At 44.7% G+C, this 21,903-nt stretch overlaps 3 protein-coding genes across 3 annotated transcripts; all 3 read left to right on the top strand.

The window, feature by feature from the left end:
- Positions 1-3,512, top strand: si:ch211-136m16.8. Its single transcript, XM_048245848.1, has 5 exons — positions 1-1,299; positions 1,478-1,700; positions 1,946-2,028; positions 2,457-2,551; positions 3,261-3,512. The coding sequence occupies exons 1-5, from the start codon at positions 463-465 to the stop codon at positions 3,322-3,324; spliced, it is 1,302 nt and encodes a 433-aa protein (XP_048101805.1). The 5' UTR covers positions 1-462; the 3' UTR covers positions 3,325-3,512.
- A 3,080-nt stretch (positions 3,513-6,592) lies between these two features.
- On the top strand, positions 6,593-14,733 carry ppp4cb (protein phosphatase 4, catalytic subunit b). The gene is made up of 9 exons (XM_048246630.1): positions 6,593-6,730; positions 8,264-8,550; positions 8,824-8,875; positions 8,965-9,015; positions 9,766-9,867; positions 10,350-10,523; positions 12,392-12,518; positions 12,975-13,164; positions 13,516-14,733. Exons 2-9 carry the CDS (start codon positions 8,453-8,455, stop codon positions 13,643-13,645), a joined length of 924 nt encoding a protein of 307 aa, XP_048102587.1. The 5' UTR covers positions 6,593-6,730; positions 8,264-8,452; the 3' UTR covers positions 13,646-14,733.
- A 637-nt stretch (positions 14,734-15,370) lies between these two features.
- Positions 15,371-20,131, top strand: eif3c (eukaryotic translation initiation factor 3, subunit C; the record flags this gene model as incomplete). Its single annotated transcript, XM_048246274.1, is given in 11 exon segments — positions 15,371-15,515; positions 16,124-16,242; positions 16,342-16,407; positions 16,551-16,740; positions 17,139-17,264; positions 17,374-17,425; positions 17,628-17,746; positions 18,161-18,288; positions 18,498-18,651; positions 19,111-19,214; positions 19,990-20,131. Coding segments are annotated over 10 exon segments (1,182 nt in total), but the record flags the coding sequence as incomplete, so codon positions are not given.
- Between the last annotated feature and the right edge of the window lie 1,772 nt (positions 20,132-21,903).

The raw sequence follows: 21,903 nt of genomic DNA, 5'->3' as shown, positions 1-21,903 counted from the left end.
GAAGGAGGAGGAGGAGGAGGAGGAGGAGGAGGAGGAGGGGAAGAAGAGGAAAGAGATGAGTTTGAAGGTTTGAGACCCACAGAGGAATCAGAGGATGAAGGGGTCTCCATTGACCCCGAGGACACTGATGTCCAGGAGGCACATGAAGGATGGCACTCTGAGGAAGGTGAAACCGATTTCACTGATGACTTCACATCGCCTGTCACAGAGGCCAGTGATGCCTTATTGTATGAGGCAGAGTTGGAGCTCATTGAGACCGGGACAGATGCTTCACTCCTGAGGGAAGACGCAGACTCGACTTCCACAGAGGCAGACCTAACCAGCGGACCCAAACACACAGGGTTGGACACACCCTGGGAATCACAACTGGCACTGCAGGAATCTGAAATAGCTGCAGGATCAGGTTACACAGAGAATGGCCACGCATCAGACATCCTTAGAAATACTCATGATGACAATGTTATGGCTGACACTGAGTTTGTGCCATGTGGTGCGCCTGAAGAGATGACTCTTATGGACATGTCTGTATCAAATCCAGTGTCTGAATCAATACATAGACAGCAAGAGGAAGCAGAACTTAAAATAAAGATGCCATTATCTAAGGAATCAAAATCATTGGATGAGGGGAGTGAATTAGAGCTCAAGGGGTCGACCACAGCAACACTCACAGACTTGTCAGTTGAAGAGGAATTGATGGAGTCAGATGTTATATTTACGGCAGAGGCTGAGACGGATGAAAACCCAGAGCTATCTGAGGGCCCCATGGACCCAAAAGCACCACCAGAGAGCATCATCCCAGAGTCTGAGAGAGAATTTGGAGAAGAATCAGTTCACACTGGCAGAACTCAAGTGCAGGAGTTGTGTAGAACAGGATCCATGAGTAGCGATGAGGACAACGAACACAGAGAGACTCAGGAAGAATTAAGAGCTTCAGAAAGTAACCTGGTAGAAAACAAAAGCGAACTGCTAGAAGACAAGGCAGGAAATGAATCTGCACCAGTGGCGGAGTGCCAAACAGATATGAATGAAGAAGCTGAGTTGGAAGACACAGTGCCAGGAGAACGGGATGGAATCACAGCAGCAGGACCAGATGACATGGAGGAAGACTTGCAAAAGGCTTTACCAGAAGACATGGCAGGACTAAATGAAGAACCAGATGTTGAAGACATGGCAACCATAGAGGTGAGGGATGGAGAGGCGACACACCTGGATGACAGGTTGCTGAAGAGAAAGCTGGAGCGTGCTGGAGCAGAGGAAGAGGCGCTAGAAGATGAGCCAGACGTCACAGCAGGGCCAAAGGTAAATAGCCTGCTTTTCACACTCTCTTCAGTTCAGTTCAATTCTGAAGTAGTAATAGTTGTTGTATTTAAACTAGAACTTTGTAAATTGCATTGATTTCAAATGGAAATATGTTTATTTACGTCATCAGTAGACACAGTGTTGTTTGCACCCTTAATCTCCTCTTTCCTGGGTCCAGCGGTCCTCTTTGGACTTCTCTGTCCAGAAGTCTCGCATCGCAGTGAAGAACCCTCTGGTCCGCCCTCCCAAAGACCCACGCAGCCTCCTGAATCTGGCCTCTCTGCAGCCCACCCCCAGGGCCCGTCCTCGGCAGGACGCCCTCCCTGGTGACCCCAACAGAAAGCCTCCCGCACGCGGGGTGCCCCCGGGAGGGGCTGGGGTCATGGGTGTCAAGCTGCCTGGTGAGTGAAAGCAAAATTAAAGAACAAACACATTTGCACATGTTTACAAGACACATACATATATACACACACACACACAAACACACACACACACACACACACACACATACACACAAACACACACTCAATAGGGTGTTCTTTTGGCTTGTTCCTTGTGTTTATAAAGAGATTCCATGTAGGCCCCAGTGGTTGTTAGTAGATGGCCAGATGATTGACATGGCATGTTTCCACTGCTGCCCCTCCAGGATTAGGAGCTGGGTTTCCTGTGTTGAGAAAAACCAACAGAGAGCCGAAAGAGGAAGAGAGGGCCCAAAGCTCACTATCACAGGTACTAATTTCAGCCATCATATTTACCATACTCATGTGTGATGCTTTGACACAGTGCAAGCTGTCTTGAGCTGTCTGCAGTGGTAGCACACTAAATGGGGCACAAAGAGCAAAGTCAGTTATGAGCGAAGAGCCAGGTGCATGTGACTGAAGCTGTCTTGTGGCTGATTGGAGCATTGACATAACCCACCAGCATTTGCGCTCAGGATCTGGGTAATGCTATTAATAGCAAATAGATTTGGCCTAGTTATTAAATTAACATTGATTTTAGACTTTACACTTTGCACTTTGTCCCTCATTTAAACTAGGAGCCACATTATGGTTTGTTTTCAACGTCTTAAAGCTCAGTGTCTGTTAATGTGGCTGCTCCTCTCTCTCTCTCTCTCTCTCTCTCTCTCTCTCTCTCTCTCTCTCTCTCTCTCTCGGCAGAAATCTGACTCAGAACAGAAACAGACAGAGGATGCGGCAGAGGAGGGGCAGACCAAAAGCAAACCCAAGTGGACGCCACCAAAGCATGCCATAGGGTACGCCAACACAGGACTTTTCTGTCAGTTTCATCCTATCATATGCAGCGTGCATCTCTTTTAGTGCCTGCAGCTGAATGTTTGAGTGTACTGTGCCTGTCACAATGCAGGTTGCATACAGATTGTTATGATTTTATGGGCTTGACTGCACACATTGGTACACACAAAGATGAACTGAAACTGACAAATCATGCCGTACAGTATATACCGGTACTTGCCTTTGCAAAAGATACTTGACTTCAGCAAAATTATGTGGACAAAGGTATTTGGATGCTTGCCACAGGGACTTCAATGGCACCCCCATTGGGCTTTGCCATATCAATACATATTGAGTTAGAATGGGATATCATTGAAGTTCCTGTGGGTGTTATGGGGTGGTGGTAGCGTAGTGTTTAAGGAGCTGGGCTAGCATGCAGTAGCCTGAAAAGTTGTGGGTGCAAGTCCCGGCTTCCACCATTGTGCCCTTGTGCAAAGCATCCAAAGCCCAGGTTGTTCAGGGTGCAATGCCCTTGTAATATAATGTAAGTCGCTTTGGATAAAAGTGTCTGCTAAATGAATGAAGGTAGGCCTGAATGTAATGGAATGGCAGGCATCCCAATACGTTTGTCCTTTTATAGTGTAAGTGTGATAGACTGTATACAGTCTATGGTACGTGTGATGTGCCCTGTGAAGTCCTGCCAGCCTGTTTACAGTCTATTCTTGTTTGCAGGATGGGGACGCCTTTCATGATGGCTGAATTGAAGGGAAAACTGAGGAAGTCCCCCGAAAAATAAGAGAATGACCTGTGGCCAGAACTGATGAAGTTTAACTGCATGTCAGTTTGTTGTTGAGTGCTGGCAAGCTATTTTTTAATCAGTTACTTTGTGATGGGTCATGCCTTCTTTTCATGACTTGAATAAATCATAAATGCCAATGTAACTTTACTTTACTAGTGTTAAATAAATAAATAAATAAATAAATAAATGAAAAAATTGGAATCCAAATGTTTACATTTGTTGTGGTCGGAATATGTATAGACAGATATTTACAATATGTTGTACAGCTATGTGCAGTGTGGTAACAGTACCATTGTAGTGCAGAAACAGTAACATTATAAGAGCATAAGAATAAGTGTATGTGCAAGATGAATAGAATGAAGAGCAGTAGAATATGGCTATGTATGGACCCTTTCAAGAGAGTTCCATTATCAGCATCATAGTTGGCCCCACAAGACTTCCTTTTTAACATTCCATATGTTATCTTAATGGAGAGGAAGTAGATTGGGGCCCAAATAGAACGTTCAAGCATTGTTTTTGTTTTTATTGATGAAAGGGTCTATAAGTGTAGTTACAGTATGTGCATTTATAAATAAATAAAAAATAAACACTATGGGTGGGATAGGGCAGTGCAGTGGTTCTTAAACTTTTTCTGTCATTCGTGGAATTTACAAACCCCACATGACCCCATCAACCAGGCAAAATGGTAACTTAAAATATATATATTTTTTTGCATTTTGACTTTCCGGTATTTGATATTTCTGGTCTCGTTCCGCTGGTTCAAAATGTTCTTAATTCATAAGTCGGTCTGTTTATGACTCCTATGTTTGTGTGTGAATGTTTTGTTTTGAATCTTTGATCTTCCTTAAACAAAGGCATCGTTAATGATGGGCACACAAAAAAAATCCTCCACTTCATCGCGCCCCACCTGCCATGTCTCCCGCCCCACACTTTGAGAACCACTGGGGCAATTGTCCAGCGGGGAGGGGAGGGGAGGGGGTGTGTGTCAGTTTGTTGCTTGTCACCGGGATGCAGAGCTAGAGTTCAATATGGTGACAACCGCAGAGAAGCTTCCTCTGAACCTGCTGGTTCGGGTGCGGAGAGACCTGTAACACCTCCCAGAGGGGAGTGGTGTGAACAGTCTATGGTTGGGGTGAGAACAGTCTTTGATGATGCTGCGCGCCTTACACAAGCATCGTTTGCCCTGGATGGCATCGATGGAGGGGAGTGAGGAACCGGTGATGTGTTGGGCAGTTTTCACCAACCTCTGCAGTGCTTTCTGGTCAGAGGCAAAGCAGTTGCCATACCATACTGTTACACAGTTGGTGAGGATGCTCTCGATGGTGCAGCGGTAGAAGTTCACCAGGATCTGAGGAGACAGATGGACCCTCTTTAGTCTCATCAGAAAGAAGAGACACTGGTGAGCCTTCTTGATCAGGGTAGAGGTGTTGAGGGTCCAAGAGAGATCCTCTCTTGGACACCAAGAAACTTGAAGCTGGTGACACACTCCACCTCAGTCTCAGTCATACTAAATATCCATATTTATTCTGTATATTCTGTTAATACACTGCATATCTATATTATTCTTACTACTCTTATAATGTTAGCCTACTGCTACTACACTGCACATAATTTGTACATGTTGTTCATACTACATAGCCATATTTATTCTGCTCTGATAAGGTTACTGCTAATACACTGCAGATATTTATATTTTATTTAATTTATATTAGTGTAAACCACCTTCTGTAACTGTATTGTCTACACTGCACTATCCCGTCCTGTCTATTGGCCTACTTTGTCACATTGCACTTCTCTGCTTTTTTGCAATTCTGGTTAGACAGCAAACAGCATTTGCACAATGACAGTAAAGTTTAATGTGATGGTAGGCCTTGTGTAGCCTACTTTATGAGCTGAACAAAATTGTCAAGGAAACTTTTTTGTATAGCCTACATTTGAATAATATGGAAGCCCGTTTGCGCCACATACAAAAAAATCTGATCTATGATATCTCATTATTGTGAGATACTATCTTGTTATTCTGACATAGTATCTCGTTTTTGTGAGAGAGCATCTCGTTATTGTGAGATAGTATCTCATTATTCTGAGATAGTATCTCATTATTCTGACATAGTATCTCGTTTTTGTGAGATAGCATCTCGTTATTGTGAGATAGTATCTCATTATTCTGAGATAGTATCTCATTATTCTGACATAGTATCTCATTTTTGTGAGATAGTATCTCGTTATTGTGAGACAGTATCTCATTATTCTGAGATAGTATCTCATTATTCTGACATAGTATCTCAATGAGATACTATCTCGTTATTGTGAATTCTTAATGTAAGTTATTTACTCAGAACCACTGTATTGAGAGTGTTGTCAGAACCGTGATGTTTACCAACACATAATGTTCAGAAACTAATGGCATTTGGTGATGTTTATCAGCATTTTTCATTGGTTTCCTTAATCAGTAGTTCAGGCGCCTCGAACAAACTCCAGAGCTAATGTTAGCCTGCTCCTGCTGCATGGGGTAGGCTAGTGTAGGTTTGCTAATGCGCATAATGTGTAGACTTGACGGAAACTGTATATACATTTCATATAGTCACAATGGGGTAATGATGTTAAAAACCCCTGTACTGTTCCTGCGATGTCACAAAATCATTCAAATGTAGGCTAGGTTGACGTTGTGTTGCCTTCAGCCTATGAGGTGATGTTAGCAGTATCATGGCATGGACAATAAAGGTCAGAAATCGGTGGACAACACTGAATGGCAAAATGTGCACCCCATCTGCTCATCAACTGTGGCATGCGTGCGTGGGCAGCGAAACTGAAATTAATATGCTGCCTAATCCTGGTCTATGAACGAGATAGTATCTCACAATAATGAAATACTATCTCAGAATAATGAGATACTATCTCACAATAACGAGATAGTATCTCGTTATTCTGACATAGTATCTCGTTATTGTGAGATAGTATCTCGTTAATGTGAGATACTATGTCAGAATAACGAGATACTATCTCACAATAACGAGATACTATGTCAGAATAACGAGATAGTATCTCACAATAATGAGATATCATAGATCAGATTTTTTTTGTATGTGGCGCAAACGGGCTTCCATAGAATAAATTATATGACATTATATCGTTTTTTTCCCTTTAGGACCTAGTGCTGATGTTTATCATTTGTTTCTAAATGTTACCATGGCTGATAGGAGACCCTCCCCTGTGAGGGCGGCTGCGCAGTATGTTCCGCACGACGTCAGTGGGTTTTCGGAAAGGGAGGCGCTACCAGACACCGGTGATTGAGGTGGGGTAAGAAAAGAAGGAATTACACCGGGAGAAAGAAGAAAAACGAGAACGAATGAAATTACCCCTACAGTAGAATTTCGATATTTACACCATATATGTGATTGAGGTAACGTACGATTCAATTGAATATTGTTCTAGGTGATTTATTGTTGTGAACAAATGCGACGAAAGTCGACTTTTTCTCGTTAACGTTAGGTTAGCCGGCTAGGTTAATGGTTAGCATGTTAGCTAGTCACTGCTGGCTAGCCCTAGCCCACCCTATTATCTACTGTGATACTAGCACTAGCAAAGGGATAGCCATGCTATGGGTAACTTATAGCTGTGCTTGCGTTTATCAGAGGCCGAGTAGATTGGCCAACATTATGATGTTATGTCACTGATAAGCTAACTAGATAGTTTTAAGGCAGGACATTTAGCAAGGGAACGACTAACGTTAGTTGGAAGGTAGTACACATTCACAGTTATGTGCTGTTTTCTAAAGTCTACCTTTGTGCTTGTTTTTTGCTTGCTTGTAATTTTGCCAGTTAACTGATCCGTATTATATAAAGATACCTATTCTCTCTGGGTCGCTAAATAAGCTATTTTGTCATGCAGGCATGCTTCAACTTGTAACTTTAGCTAACGTTAGCGATAGCAGTTAACGTTAGCAATACTTCCCACAGTGAGTTCGTCGTGAAACAGGTCAAGATAACTCTGTTTTTTTTAATTGAATATCAGATTACGTTTTTAAAGTATTCACGTCAATTTAGGGTCACATAATAGATGCAAGTGTGTTATTTTAGCGAAACCTTATCGTCAATGGCGCTTCACCGAAACATTAAAAAAGTTGGCTAACCTTAGGTTAAGTTAAGTGGTTTCGCAGCTGAAAGGCTAGCAGGCTCCTGTTAGCGTTTTAGCTAACGTTATAGGGGTTAATGTTACCTAATCGATTTCCTTCAGTTGACGTCGTTTAGATTCAACATTGGATAGCAAGCTTGGTGGCTGGATTATACTTCTAAAAAGCTACATTTTGTTTTCCAAATCACATACAGTCGTTTCCGAGGGTTAACTAACCATTATTTAGCCTATGTGTACAGTTAACGTGCGTAACCCCTCGCCAATACCTTAGCCGAAGAGTGAACCGGGATTTTTAAAAGTTAGCGCTTCATTTTGGTGCACATACATATCAGATTATTTACGTTGTGTAGTTTGCTTCTGTATTTCAGCTTGTTTCTGATAGTTTGCATATAAGTCGAGTAGATCTCTGCCATCACTGTTGGTGCTAATAGCTTTGCAAAGCGGCCTCAGAGTCGTGAAGCTAACGGTATTATAGCCCGATTGCTTGAATGGACTCTGGTCGTTAGCCACCTTTTTAAACGATTGATTAAAATACACAATCACTTTGCGTTGATTTGATTCCAAAGAACCCATTTGATCCGCGCTCTAAATTGGGATATCCTCCCTGCACTGTGTTAGTTTAGCTCTGTCGGTTTAATGTATTGTGGCGTAGAAGTTATATTGTCATACTATTCCTCTACCACAAGGGATCCGTTTTTGAATTTTAAAGAGCGATGTATGATCAGTGTGTGCCCCCGTAGGCTTGACAATTAGTTCGTTTTGCAAGCTATTTTCTAAATGGTTTAATTCTTTCTTTCAACAGATCTCTTGCATCAATTTCCCGGCCCCTCTCTCGTCTGTGTGTTTGCGTGGGAGTCTGTATTGTCTGAGGCAGGAACAGTGGTTGTCTGTCTGCCATACTGATTACCAGAGTGACGTGATTGGGGTACAGCTGGGTGTTTTCTCTCTCTCTTCCCCCTCTGTCTCATCTCCCTTGTTTGTGCAATTGGCCATGGGTGACATCAGCGATCTGGACAGACAGATCGACCAGCTGAGGAGATGTGAGCTCATCAAAGAAAATGAGGTCAAAGCACTGTGTGCCAAAGCCAGGTAAATAACAACAAGCAGGGAGACACACCATCTTGGTGACCCAGACACACAACATATGTTGACGCAGAACATAAATGCTTAGTCATTGTTTTTGGTTTAAAGTCCTGTGGATTACGTGTCAACATGCCTGTACTGCAAAACAAATGGCCTCTTGGGGACATTAACGTTTTCTAAGTTATGTTATAGCTGGTTGGTTTGTCCATAATTTTTGAACTGAGCAAAGCGGTTCTTCACCTTAAGACCCTATTTGAATGAAATCTTGTCCCATCACAGAGAAATCCTTGTGGAGGAGAGCAACGTACAGAGAGTAGATTCTCCAGTGACAGTAAGTAGGAATGCTTTAGCTTGCATAATCAGTTTGTTTCATTTTGTGTCCTGTCTTTTAAGAGTGCTAACTTAATCTTCTATACACAGGTATGTGGTGATATCCATGGACAGTTCTACGACCTGAAGGAGCTGTTTAGAGTAAGTGTGTTGTGTTGTCATTCACGTCAAACTGCAGATCAGCACATTCTTGCCAGCTTCTCCAATTGATTAAACCTTCAAATGCACTTTTGAGGCAGAATAATGTATAACAAACATTGCACTACTTGCTTTTTTGGAAATAATAATGTTATTATGTTCATATGAAATAAAGTGGTTTAATGATCATTCAAGATATCAAGTTAGTTCCCCAGGTAGTTATTAGGTAGATTGCATTAATGTCGACCAATTTCATGAAGAACTTTAATCTGGAAACCTTCTGTGATGTTAGTGTTGCTGAGTATTAAATCAATGATCTTCTGCTGTTTGTTGTTGTTTTATTTAGAGATTGTTTTGGCCATGACCCAAATAATGTCCTCCTTTTGTTTGGGTGTAAAGCTGTTTTTGTGAGGAAGGAACCTGTTCAAAGTACCTCCAAACTGCCAAAAATGGTGAACATTTTAAAGTCTGTGCAATCTCCCGTTCACCAGTTATAATTTGTGGATAATTATGGTTGAGCGGTTTAATCAGATAGTAAAAGTTTAGTACGTACCAGCAGAGGAAGCTAAGCCAATGACCGACAGCGTCAGAAGGTAAACCTAACGCCCTTGGAGAACAGAGTCTGCTTCAGGGTATCAGGAGTTCCTTCAGAGACCTGTTTACCTTTAGAGCAGTGATGTGAAATAGCAAGAATGTGCCACCAGCCCGGAACTCTTATCCCTTCTCCTCATGGTCTGCACGGTCACTCCTCAGGTGGGCGGTGATGTTCCGGAGACTAACTACCTCTTCATGGGCGACTTTGTGGATCGAGGGTTCTACAGTGTTGAGACATTTCTCCTGCTTTTGGCTCTCAAGGTAACACTACTCTCCCCCTCACATGTTCATATGCATATTACATTACATTTGGCTGATGCATTTTTAACCAAAGCGACTAACAACATGGTAAACAAGTTTAAGTTTTAAAGCAATTCTCTCGACAATTTTAGGACAATTTAAAAAGGTAGAGTACAGTAAGAATAAGTGCATCAGTGAGTGCTGTTTTTAAACAGTTGAGTGTCAGTTCAAGACAGGTGGTAATTGCTAGGATCAGCAAGACTAGTTGTAAATAGTGCTATGAGAGGAGATGTTCTCTAAAGAGCTGGGTCTTCAGGAGTTTTTTGAAAATGGAGAGAGATGTCCCTGTCCTGTTGTGTTTCTTAGCCAGCTCATGAATCCTTTTGCCTCAGGAGGCACCTGAAGTGTGGGTGTAGGGGTGTGATTCCCAGCGGCTTTACTGACCCGTGTCGTTGGACTTGTTCTCAGTACCTGTTGGTATTGCCTTTCTCTTCCTTCCTCAGGTGCGCTACCCTGACAGAATCACGCTCATCCGTGGCAACCACGAGTCGCGGCAGATCACGCAGGTGTATGGGTTCTACGACGAGTGTCTCAGAAAGTACGGCTCTGTGACTGTGTGGAGGTACTGCACGGAGATCTTCGACTACCTGTCCCTCTCGGCCATCATTGATGGAAAGGTGGGTGCAGGCCTCTCTAAACCCCCTCTTGTCAAATACTTCTTTAAATATGATGAGTGAAGACAAGGCAGTTTTATTTGTGTAGCGCATTTTGTACTTGAGTCACCAGTAGAAATCCGTAAACAACGGCAAATCAAAGCAATTAAAATATAGTACAAGTAATAAGATAATAAAAATAGAAATGATTAAAAATTCAATAAAATAGTGAAATGGTGATAATTGTTTTGTTTTTACTTCAATTTAGCATAATGAGAATAATTGCATGCATGCTTAATTCTTATAAGATGATGGGAATAATTGCGTGCATGCTTAATTCTTATAAGATGATGGGAATAATTGCGTGCATGCTTAATTCTTATAAGATGATGGGAATAATTGCGTGCATGCTTAATTCTTATAAGATGATGGGAATAATTGCGTGCATTCTTAATTCTTATAAGATGATGGGAATAATTGCGTGCATGCTTAATTCTTATAAGATGATGGGAATAATTGCGTGCATTCTTAATTCTTATAAGATGATGGGAATAATTGCATCCATATTTCATTTGTTTAGTTGGCTATGTCCAATGAACACATAAGCGTACACTGCCCTGTGTTGCCCACTGTGGTCTGCATGTCTGCTGTAGGGCAGTTCTGCTTGCTGTTGCACATGCTGGAGTGCTTGTTGCTGTGCTTGCTGTAATTGTGTGACTCATTGTGGTCTTGATGCTTCTAAAATAACATCAGGACATTTCCTGCCTCAGAATAGGCCAAAGGAGTGTGTGTGTGTATGTCTGTGTCTGTCTGTCAAAAATACACATCTGGAAATCTCATTAATAGACCCAGTACACATGGGGCTATAGTACATGGGGAATAGTACAATGACTGTACGGCAAGATAGCAGATGGCACGCTAGCAACACAAAGCACACACAGGTTATAGAAATGGGACTGAGATGGCAAGCTAGCAACACAAAGCACACACAGGTTATAGAAATGGGACTGAGATGGCAAGCTAGCAACACAAAGCTGAGATGGCAAGCTAGCAACACAAAGCTGAGACAGGTTGTAGAAATGGGACAAAAGATGGCAAGCTAGCAAAATGGGACTGAGATGGCAAGCTAGCAACACAAAGCTGAGATGGCAAGCTAGCAACACAAAGCTGAGATGGCAAGCTAGCAACACAAAGCTGAGATGGCAAGCTAGCAACACAAAGCTGAGATGGCAAGCTAGCAACACAAAGCACACACAGGTTGTAGAAATGGGACTGAGATGGCAAGCTAGCAACACAAAGCTGAGATGGCAAGCTAGCAACACAAAGCACACACAGGTTATAGAAATGGGACTGAGATGGCAAGCTAGCAACACAAAGCACACACAGGTTATAGAAATGGGACTGAGATGGCAAGCTAGCAACACAAAGCACACACAGGTTATAGAAATGGGACTGAGATGGCAAGCTAGCAACACAAAGCTGAGATGGCAAGCTAGCAACACAAAGCACACACAGGTTGTAGAAATGGGACTGAGATGGCAAGCTAGCAACACAAAGCCGAGACACAGGTTATAGAAATGGGACTGAGATGGTTATAGAAATGGGACTGAGATGGCAAGCTAGCAACACAAAGCACACACAGGTTATAGAAATGGGACTGAGATGGCAAGCTAGCAACACAAAGCTGAGATGGCAAGCTAGCAACACAAAGCACACACAGGTTATAGAAATGGGACTGAGATGGCAAGCTAGCAACACAAAGCTGAGATGGCAAGCTAGCAACACAAAGCACACACAGGTTGTAGAAATGGGGCTGAGATGGTGAGACTTGACCTCAGCGTGGAGGTGGCTCGCCTTGTTGTGCTAACTGTAATGTCTCTCTTTGTGTGCAGATCTTCTGTGTGCACGGTGGTCTCTCGCCCTCCATACAGACACTGGACCAGATTAGAACCATCGACAGGAAACAGGAAGTGCCACATGACGGCCCCATGTGCGACCTCCTCTGGTCAGACCCTGAAGGTAAGCGCGTGTGAACCAACACCTGCCTCTGTTGGGGCATATGAGATACTCAGACTCATGTTGCCATTTCAATAGGCTGACAGTGGTGCTGAAAAAGACCTAAAATGGCATAAACATGACCTAAACAATCACCAGGTTTATACTACTTTTATATATGTATACGTATATAGTATACATTTATACTGTTCTCTATATAGTTTACACTACTAATATATAACTGTTATTATACATGCTCATTAGTCTGTTCAGCACCACTGAACATATTTTGTGTTTGTACGTACGTACAATGTGTATGTGTGTGGTTTCAAGGCATGTATAGTTCTCAGAGTATTAGGCTTGTCAACCTGAAAGAAACATCTGTGTGTGGTGTTTAGGATTCCTGTAGTCATTCCTCTGTCCCATGTCTCAGAAGTGACTTTTCTGATGTGTATTGTGTCGCATGTCTTCCCCCGTCAGACACTACCGGCTGGGGTGTGAGTCCGCGCGGAGCTGGCTACCTGTTTGGCAGTGACGTCGTGGCCCAGTTTAACGCTGCTAACGACATAGACATGATCTGTCGAGCCCATCAGCTGGTCATGGAGGGATACAAATGGCACTTCAACGAGACAGTCCTCACTGTGTGGTCAGCTCCCAACTACTGCTATAGGTGAGTGTGTGTGTGTGTGTGTTTGTGGTCAGCTCCCAACTACTGCTATAGGTGTGAGTGAGTGTGTTCACTGTGTGGTCAGCTCCTAACTGTGGCTGTGTGTGCACTGTGAGGTTGGCTTCTAATTACGGCTGTGCGTGTGTGTGGTTAGCTCCTAACTTCTACTGTTGGTGTATGCTTGAGTCAAAAACCTTATCATACCATTCAAGACGCATTTAGGCGTTTGTGTATGTGTGCGCACGGGCATGTAATCTATTCTTTGAGGAGGTTGCTATGCAACAGGCACCTCTTAAAGCTGATCAGCCGTCTCTGTATCTGTCTCAAAGCTGTTTGGTCCTTCCCCTGTCCCAGGTGTGGTAACGTGGCGGCCATCTTGGAGCTGGATGAGCACCTGCAGAAAGAGTTCATCATCTTTGAGGCGGCGCCGCAGGAGACGCGCGGCATCCCCTCCAAAAAGCCTGTGGCCGACTACTTCCTGTGACCCCCCCCGACCTCAGGAAGCAAAACATGCGCAGCAGGAGATGCCATCCTCCGCACCATCTTGTATTTCTACCCTCCCCTCTCCTCCTCTCCTCTTCTTTCCTTCCATCTTCCCTCCATACTGTCTTAATGTGGATTTTTGTTTTCTGTTTTGTTTTTTTTTTTAAACTACTTTCTTGCTCATAACTCTCTTCTTTTTTTTTTTTTTTTTTTTTTTTTTTTTTTTTTTTTCTACCTGCCCCTGAAGGATTTTGTTTTGTAAAGACTCAAAGCTTCCACACACACTCACCTCAGCACCCATAAAGAACACCTGGACTTAAGTTTTCAACCATCTCTCACGCATGCTCTCACACACACACACACACGCGCGCGTACGTTGCCCACTGCTGTAGCCCCACCCACCCCCCTCCATAACCCCCTTTCTATGCTGTAGCAGTAGAGTTTTCTAATGAATGTGAAGAGTACTGTGGGGAGAAGCAGAGTGAGAAGAGAGGAGGGAGATAAACACAGAAGGAGAGGAATGAATCCCTTTCCAGCCCGTGTGTGTGTGTGTGTGCTGGCATAGTGCGACTGGGCCTTTCTTATTCTCTTTTTTCTTTTCTTTTTGCATAGCATCTTATTTTTCAGTCTGTTCTTTTGTGAAAGAGTGGGCAGTTGGATCACTGCTCCCAGGTATTCTGTTCCAGTCCACCTCTTGGCAGCCGTGATCCGGCTGTGGGCCGCATCTGGCCCGCACCGGGTCGGTGCTGGAAGCGGTCCAGCGTCAGTGGCCCTGCACTCACCCAGTCGTCTAAAGGTCTGGATCAGAGTTGAAAAGTTACGATCCGACCACTGCAAAGCTTGGTGTACCAATGGACCACGCACGCATGCACGCACGCAAGGACACGCATACATACATGAACACGTGTACACCCCCTGCTTTTTCTCTCTGCTGTTAGAGGTGTGACCCAAACAACTGGTGGCACACAAACCAAACTGCATTCTTTCTGAAATGTGCTTTCCCTTTGACTGTTCTCTCTCTAGGACTTCTCCTTGATTTTTATTATTAATTATTTGTGACAATAAAACTGTACTTTTGTATAAAGTTTACCTGTGTCTGCACAAGTGGGTTTTTTTTACATGTACCTTGAAATTTTTTTTTTTTTTTTTTTTTTAATTCATCAAACAGGTGTTGCACGTCTTTCATAAGTAATCTTGAAGGTGTTGTGTACAAATGTATACCACCAGATGTATTAATAAGTCATATCACTTACCCAACTGGTTTTTCAACAACCACTAAGTTCCTCAACCTTAAGGAAATGGTTCCGTTGTGCAACAGGTGAACAAGTCTGACCATAGCATAGGCTGGTATGAATTTGCAGTGCTCTGAATTTCTGCCTATGTGTTCCCCTCGTAAATATTTCCCCATCATTCTATCGATAGAATAAATAAAAGGTGTCAATACAGACCCTTCAAGCAAAGGAATTTCATCTCACAGGGCTGGTTACATATGAGCATCTCTGTATACCATTGTATCTGGTCATGTAATGAATATAGAGAGACGAGTACTGTTTAGCGGTGTATGTTGTAATTAACATCAACGGAGGCTCTCAAATTATTAGGTTATCTGCTGAAATGCGGGTGAAAGTGTACCAAAGTAACAAACGACAATTCACACTCCATCCGTTGGGTGGCAGGGCTGCGGTAACGAGGATAGCGAAGCCCTAGCATTACTCCCGCGAAGAATCCGGCAAAGACTTCCTTTTTCGCCGGAAGTGCTGAAAGTTGCAGGCGCACGCTGTCGTTTGTGCTGACCAAAAGCAATCCTGGATTTTAAATTTCATCGCAGACAGTACACACTTCACGGAATACGTTTTTTCACTCGATAACAGGTGAGACAAGATATAAATATAAAGTATATATCATGAAGTTTCGTTGATAATCATGAATGAATAATGAAAGAGCAGCGGGTTAGCTAAGGTTAGCTACCTTGCCAGCTGGCTAGCCGACGCCGGGCCCTTTGAGCGATGCTATCTGCTAACTGCTCAGCCATACGAGAATTGCTAGAAGACTGTTACGAAATATGAACATCGAAATGTGCTTTCCAGTGGCGACAAATTCCCCATTTTCACATATTTTTTGTATTATTTGCCATCACTATTTGGTGTTTATGTATCATGCTATGTCATCATGTGTTCGGGAACATTTAAATTAGCGTTAGCTGTTGCTAACTTAGTGGGATTAGCCAGTGAAGTTATGTGTGAGCAAATCGGAGCAAATATGAACTAGCAAGGGAGCAAGCTTGTAGATTGTTTCCGAACATGACCCAGTGTACCTTATGATAATACTGTGCTTTGCTTAACGGTCCGTGTTTACATTCCCATTGCCTCTGAAAGATCTTATGGGGTCGCCGTTCACCAAGTCGGCAAATATTGGTTACATAGGCATCAGGCAACGTTGCATCAAGTAATGCACTGTATTTGTAACTGTCTCTTTTCAGTGGTAACCTTCTACTGGAATGTCCCGTTTCTTCGCAACTGGATCCGACTCCGAGTCGGAGGAGTCATCGTCCGCCGATGAGCTCACCCCTAAAGCAACCGGGACTACTTTCACCAAGCAGTCAGTACTTTATATTTCAATTATGATTTTGAAAATCTTTTATCATCAAGACTAGTGCAATATTTTTTTATGTTCTTTTGTTTTGTTTGTCTCCTGAAGGAACCTGTTGCTTAGCGACGATGAGGAGGACACTAAGAGGGTGGTTCGCAGTGCCAAGGACAAGAGGTCAGTAAACATTTGCGAGAGGACAGCAGCATCACATTGTATTATATAGGGCTTTTCAATGCACCCAAAGCGCTTTACAGTGAAGGATGACCAGAGCATCCCTGCTGAATAAGCTCCTACTGAGATGTGCCTATGTTGTCCAGGTTTGAGGAGCTCACCAACCTGATCAAGACCATCCGCAATGCCATGAAGATTAAGGACATATCCAAGTGTCTGGAGGAGTTTGAGCAGCTATGTCGAGCGTTTGTCAAGAGCAAAAACATAGTGGACAAGGAGGGTGTTCCCAAGTTCTACATCCGACTGCTTGCCGACCTGGAGGACTACCTCAACCAGGTACACACACACACTCATGCATGATTTGTGTCACTTACGACCTACGTTAATCAGCAGGATCAGGACACACACACCAACGCACACCACTCAGCATCATTTGAACAGCCACTCAGCCAAGTGGACCAAACAGTAGCACTAGATACATCTGTGGATGACTTGCTTGTGGTAGTAGTATTTTAACAGACATGTCCATGAATGAATGGTCACCTACACTACTGTCAGTAACATTCATTAGACACAACCTGCAAATCTAAGTGAATCGCTTGATTAACCTTCACTTCCTCATATTCATCCGTAGATGTGATTATTGCTCCTTTGGTCATTAAGTGTCTGTAGCTTCATGTAGTGAGAGGTTGACCCGTGTGTGTGTGTGTCTGTCTTGTGCATCCTCCGCTCAGCTATGGGAGGACAAGGAGGGCAAGAAGAAGATGAACAAGAACAACGCCAAAGCCCTGAGCACTCTGAGGCAGAAGATCCGCAAGTACAACCGCGACTACGAGACCGAGATCGGCAGCTACAAAGAGGTACCGCCAATACAGCCACTCGGAATTGGTCGTGTTTGTCGACAATCTTAGCTCTTTAGGTGAAGTGGTGCTTCAGTGTGGTTCTAAAACTCGCCTGCCTTTTCCCCAGAACCCTGATCAGTCTGCAGAGGAAGAGGAGGAGAAAGATGAAGCAGAATCTGGTACGTGACTCTAGCAGTGCTACAATGACACGGGCGTGATGTCAATCCTGTATTTATATTATAAAAACCCTCAGCCCTTATTCACTACGAGAGTCGCATACAGAAAGACTTCCCTATATGTGTGACCTAACCACGACACTGTGACGTGTGTGTGTGTGTGTGTGTGCACACGCGCGCCTGTGTGTGTGCATGCTCTCTGCAGGTTCATCCTCTGACAGTGATGAAGATGGGGGAGAGGAGGTCACGGCTAAGAACTTCATGAAGAAGAAGCCTCCCGCTGAGCCTGTGCCGGACGCCAGCAAGTTCCTCAAGGGGGCAGCGGTGAGTGGCTATCTCTGGAACGTGTTCATCCAATTGGTGGTCAGGAAGAGCCTTTTCTGTTCGTGCAGAAGGAGCCATGGGACTCCCAGTCCTGCTCTTTAGTTGTGATATGTCCACACACTTCAACGGATTTTTCGGAAATCTCACTTTCAGTGACCGAAAACAGTTTTCACATGGATAAAAGTGCAAGACGCATAAAAATTGTCCACATTTAAAAATGCCTATAATCTGTGGATATGAGCACAGCCTGTGCTGTGCTGACTCCAGCCCAGATGATGCTGCTGCTGTTGTGTCCTGGCCAGCTGTGATGATGGACAGTGTGTTATGCGCCCTGCAACCCTCCTGGCAGTGCAGACAATAGACGGAGTTCAGTTGGGGTCAGTTAGTCATTCCGGCTGTCTGTGTGTGTGACAGGATGAGGAGTCGTCCAGTGACAGTGACGAGGATGATGAGGACTGGGGCTCCGAGGTGGTGGAGAGCAGCAGCGACAGTGAAGAGGGCGATGCCAACGCTTCCTCACTGGCCGGCCTCTTCCTCAAAAAGTGAGTGTGTGTGTGTGTGGACTAGAGCTGGGTGAGATGTATCGTCTGCAAAACTATTGTGATTGCTGTTTTAACAATGTGCAAATTGACGTTTTCAAGTATTTAAAATCCTTAGGGGGAAAACAATCAATCATGCATTGAAACCCCATACATTAACTCAGCCACATGCATTTCTTTTGATCATGGTTTTCTACACACACACCTTCCAGGACACAGGAGGGTGACCGCCAGGGTGCTGACCGCAAGGAGAAGAAGCGCAAGCCCAAGGTCAAGCTGGAGCGCACCGAGGAGGAGGAGGCTGACGAGCAGCAGGATGAAGAGGCAGGCTGGGAGAAGGTCAAAGGGGGTGTCCCTCTGGTCAAGGTGAGGAGAGGGCTGTAGGTCGGAGAGTAAGGGCGTGGTCAGACGTGTGTGTGTGTGTGTGTGTGTGTGTGTGTATGTGTAGATATGTCTATAAGCTCATCATTGTCCCCTCAGGACAAGCCCAAGATGTGTGTGTGTGTGTGTGTGTGTGTGTGTGTGGATATGTCTATAAGCTCATCATTGTCCCCTCAGGACAAGCCCAAAGGTGTGTGTGTGTGTGTAGATATGTCTATAAGCTCATCATTGTCTCCTCAGGACAAGCCCAAGGTGTGTGTGTGTGTGTGTGTGTGTAGATATGTCTATAAGCTCATCATTGTCCCCTCAGGACAAGCCCAAGGTGTGTGTGTGTGTGTAGATATGTCTATAAGCTCATCATTGTCTCCTCAGGACAAGCCCAAGGTGTGTGTGTGTGTGTGTGTGTGTGTGGATATGTCTATAAGCTCATCATTGTCTCCTCAGGAGAAGCCCAAGATGTTTGCCAAAGGCACAGAGATCAACACAGCTGTGGTGGTCAAGAAACTCAACGAGATCCTGCAGGCCAGAGGCAAGAAGGGCACAGACAGGTGAGCAAGAGAGAGAGAGTGTGTGTGTGTGTGTGTGTGTGCGCGCACGCTCTGCCTCCTTCATATATCCTCCTCTCTCATCTCTGTGCACTGCACACAGGTCCCTTCTCCCCACTTGTGTGTGTGTGTCTGTCTCTGTCTCTGTGTGTGTGTGTGTGTGTCCCTTCTCCCCACTAGTGTGTGTGTGTGTGTCTTCTCCCCACTAGTGTGTGTGTGTGTGTGTGTCCCTTCTCCCCACTAGTGTGTGTGTGTGTGTGTCTTCTCCCTACTAGTGTGTGTGTGTGCGTGTGTGTGTGTCCCTTCTCCCCACTAGTGTGTGTGTGTGTGTGTGTGTGTCTTCTCCCTACTATTGTGTGTGTGTGTGTGTGTGTCCCTTCTCCCCACTAGTGTGTGTGTGTGTGTGTGTGTGTGTGTGTGTGTGTGTGTGTGTGTGTGTCTTCTCCCTACTAGTGTGTGTGTGTGTGTGTGTGTGTCTTCTCCCTACTAGTGTGTGTGTGTGTGTGTGTCCCTTCTCCCCACTAGTGTGTGTGTGTGTGTGCTCGTCTCTCTCATTCTCTTCCTCCTTCATTCTATCCTCCCTTGTCTCCCTCTTTTCTTGTTCTCATCTTTTCGTCTCCTTTCTCTGATCCCCCTCTCCCTGGTCACCCCTCTCTCTATGTTTCTCTGATCCCTTTCTCCCTTGTCATCCTTTCGTCTCCTTTCTCTGGTCCCTTTCTCTCTGGTCACCCCTCTCTCTGTGTTTCTCTGATCCCCCTTTCTTCCTGTCGTCCCTCAGAGCGGCGCAGATCGAGCTGCTCCACGCCCTGTCGGCCATCGCTGCGGAGAATAACCTGGGCGAGGGCATCCTGGTCAAGATCAGGTTCAACATCATCGCCTCCCTCTACGACTACAACCCCAACCTGGCCGCCTTCATGAAGGTAGGACACGCACACACACGCACACGCACATCATCGCCTCCCTCTACGACTAAAACCCCAACCTGGCCGCCTTCATGAAGGTAGGACACGCGCGCACACACACACACACACACATGCGCGCACACACACACGCACATCATCGCCTCCCTCTACGACTAAAACCCCAACCTGGCCGCCTTCATGAAGGTAGGACACACACGTGCGCACACACACAATAACCCGTACAGCACACACACACACATACTCAATAACCCGCACAGCACACACACACACACACACACACACACAAAACTAACCCATGGTATGCAGCCCGTAGTAGGAAGGTAGATAGCACACACACGCGCACAACCCCAACTTGGCTACCTTAACCAAGATGGATACAAGGCCCACAAGCACCCTGTAGGACATCTTGGCTACCTTAACCAAGATGGATACAAGGCCCACAAACACCCTGTAGGGCATCTTGGCTACCTTAACCAAGATGGATACAAGGCCCACAAACACCCTGTAGGACATCTTGGCTACCTTAACCAAGATGGATACAAGGCCCACAAGCACCCTGTAGGACATCTTGCAGACAACACCTTTATTTTATTCTAATCTCCCCAAGCTAGCATAGAACCGGCCCTAATCTCATCTAGTTCTCATGCTAAATCCTGCTCCCTGCCGGTGAGCATAGAACCTAATGTGTGTGTGTGTGTGTGTGTGTGTGTGTGTGTGTGTGTGTGTGTGCTGTGCGGGTTATTGAGTGTATGTGTGTGGGTTATTGAGTGTGTGTGTGTGTGTGTGCTGTGCGGGTTATTGAGTGTGTGTGTACTGTGCGGGTTATTGAGTATGTATGTGTGTGTGTGTGTGTGTGTGTGCTGTGCGGGTTATTGTGTGTGTGTGTGTGTGTGTGTGCTGTGCGGGTTATTGTGTGTGTGTGTGTGTGTGCTGTGCGGGTTATTGTGTGTGTGTGTGTGTGTGCTGTGCGGGTTATTGAGTGTGTGTGTGTGTGCTGTGCGGGTTATTGAGTGTGTGTGTGTGTGCTGTGCGGGTTAGTGTGTGTGTGTTTGTGTGTGTGTGTGTGTGCTGTGCTGGTTATTGAGTGTGTGTGCTGTGCGGGTTAATGAGTGTGTGTGTGTGTGCTGTGCGGGTTATTGAGTGTGTGTGTGTGCTGTGCGGGTTATTGAGTGTGTGTGTGTGTGTGCTGTGGTGGGTTATTGAGTGTGTGTGTGTGCTGTCTGCCGGGTTATTAGTGTGTGTGTGTGTACTGTAACGGGGGTGATTGTGTGTGTGTGTGTGTGTGCTGTGGGTTATTGAGTGTGTGTGTGTGCTGTGCGGGTTATTGAGTGTGTGTGTGTGTGTGCTGTGCGGGTTATTGAGTGTGTGTGTGTGTGTGCGGGTTATTGTGTGTGTGTGTGCGGTTGTGCTGTGTGTGTGTGTGCTGTGCGGGTTATTGAGTGTGTGTGTGTGTGTGTGGTGTAGCAATGCGGGTTATTGAGTGTGTGTGTGTGTGTGCTATTGTGCTGTGCGGTTATTGGTGAGTGTGTGTGTTGTGCTGTGCGTGTGCTGTGCGGGTTATTGAGTGTGTGTGTGTGCTGTGCGGGTTATTGAGTGTGTGTGTGCTGTGCGGGTTATTGAGTGTGTGTGTGTGCTGTGCGGGTTATTGAGTGTGTGTGTGTGCTGTGCGGGTTATTAATTATTATTATTAATATTTAATTAAAAAAATCAATGAGAAACAAACTTAAACAAGCTGGTGAATTATATATTTTATTGTAAATGTCAGAAAT

The sequence above is a fragment of the Alosa alosa genome, chromosome 6 (assembly GCF_017589495.1).
Source record: "Alosa alosa isolate M-15738 ecotype Scorff River chromosome 6, AALO_Geno_1.1, whole genome shotgun sequence".
NCBI classification, from domain to species: Eukaryota; Metazoa; Chordata; class Actinopteri; order Clupeiformes; family Clupeidae; genus Alosa; species Alosa alosa.
This window is presented reverse-complemented; position numbering and strand designations above follow the sequence as displayed.

What these genes read in the sequence shown, in the direction of transcription:
- ppp4cb (XM_048246630.1), top strand. Translation starts at nt 8,453, where the DNA reads ATGGGTGACATCAGCGATCTGGACAGACAGATCGACCAGCTGAGGAGA. An exon ending in GCACTGTGTGCCAAAGCCAG is followed by an intron (nt 8,551 to 8,823) that starts GTAAATAACAAC and finishes GTCCCATCACAG; the next exon opens with AGAAATCCTTGTGGAGGAGA. An exon ending in CCTCTGGTCAGACCCTGAAG is followed by an intron (nt 12,519 to 12,974) that starts GTAAGCGCGTGT and finishes TTCCCCCGTCAG; the next exon opens with ACACTACCGGCTGGGGTGTG.
- si:ch211-136m16.8 (XM_048245848.1), top strand. Translation starts at nt 463, where the DNA reads ATGGCTGACACTGAGTTTGTGCCATGTGGTGCGCCTGAAGAGATGACT. An exon ending in ACGTCACAGCAGGGCCAAAG is followed by an intron (nt 1,300 to 1,477) that starts GTAAATAGCCTG and finishes TCCTGGGTCCAG; the next exon opens with CGGTCCTCTTTGGACTTCTC. An exon ending in CCCAAAGCTCACTATCACAG is followed by an intron (nt 2,029 to 2,456) that starts GTACTAATTTCA and finishes CTCTCTCGGCAG; the next exon opens with AAATCTGACTCAGAACAGAA.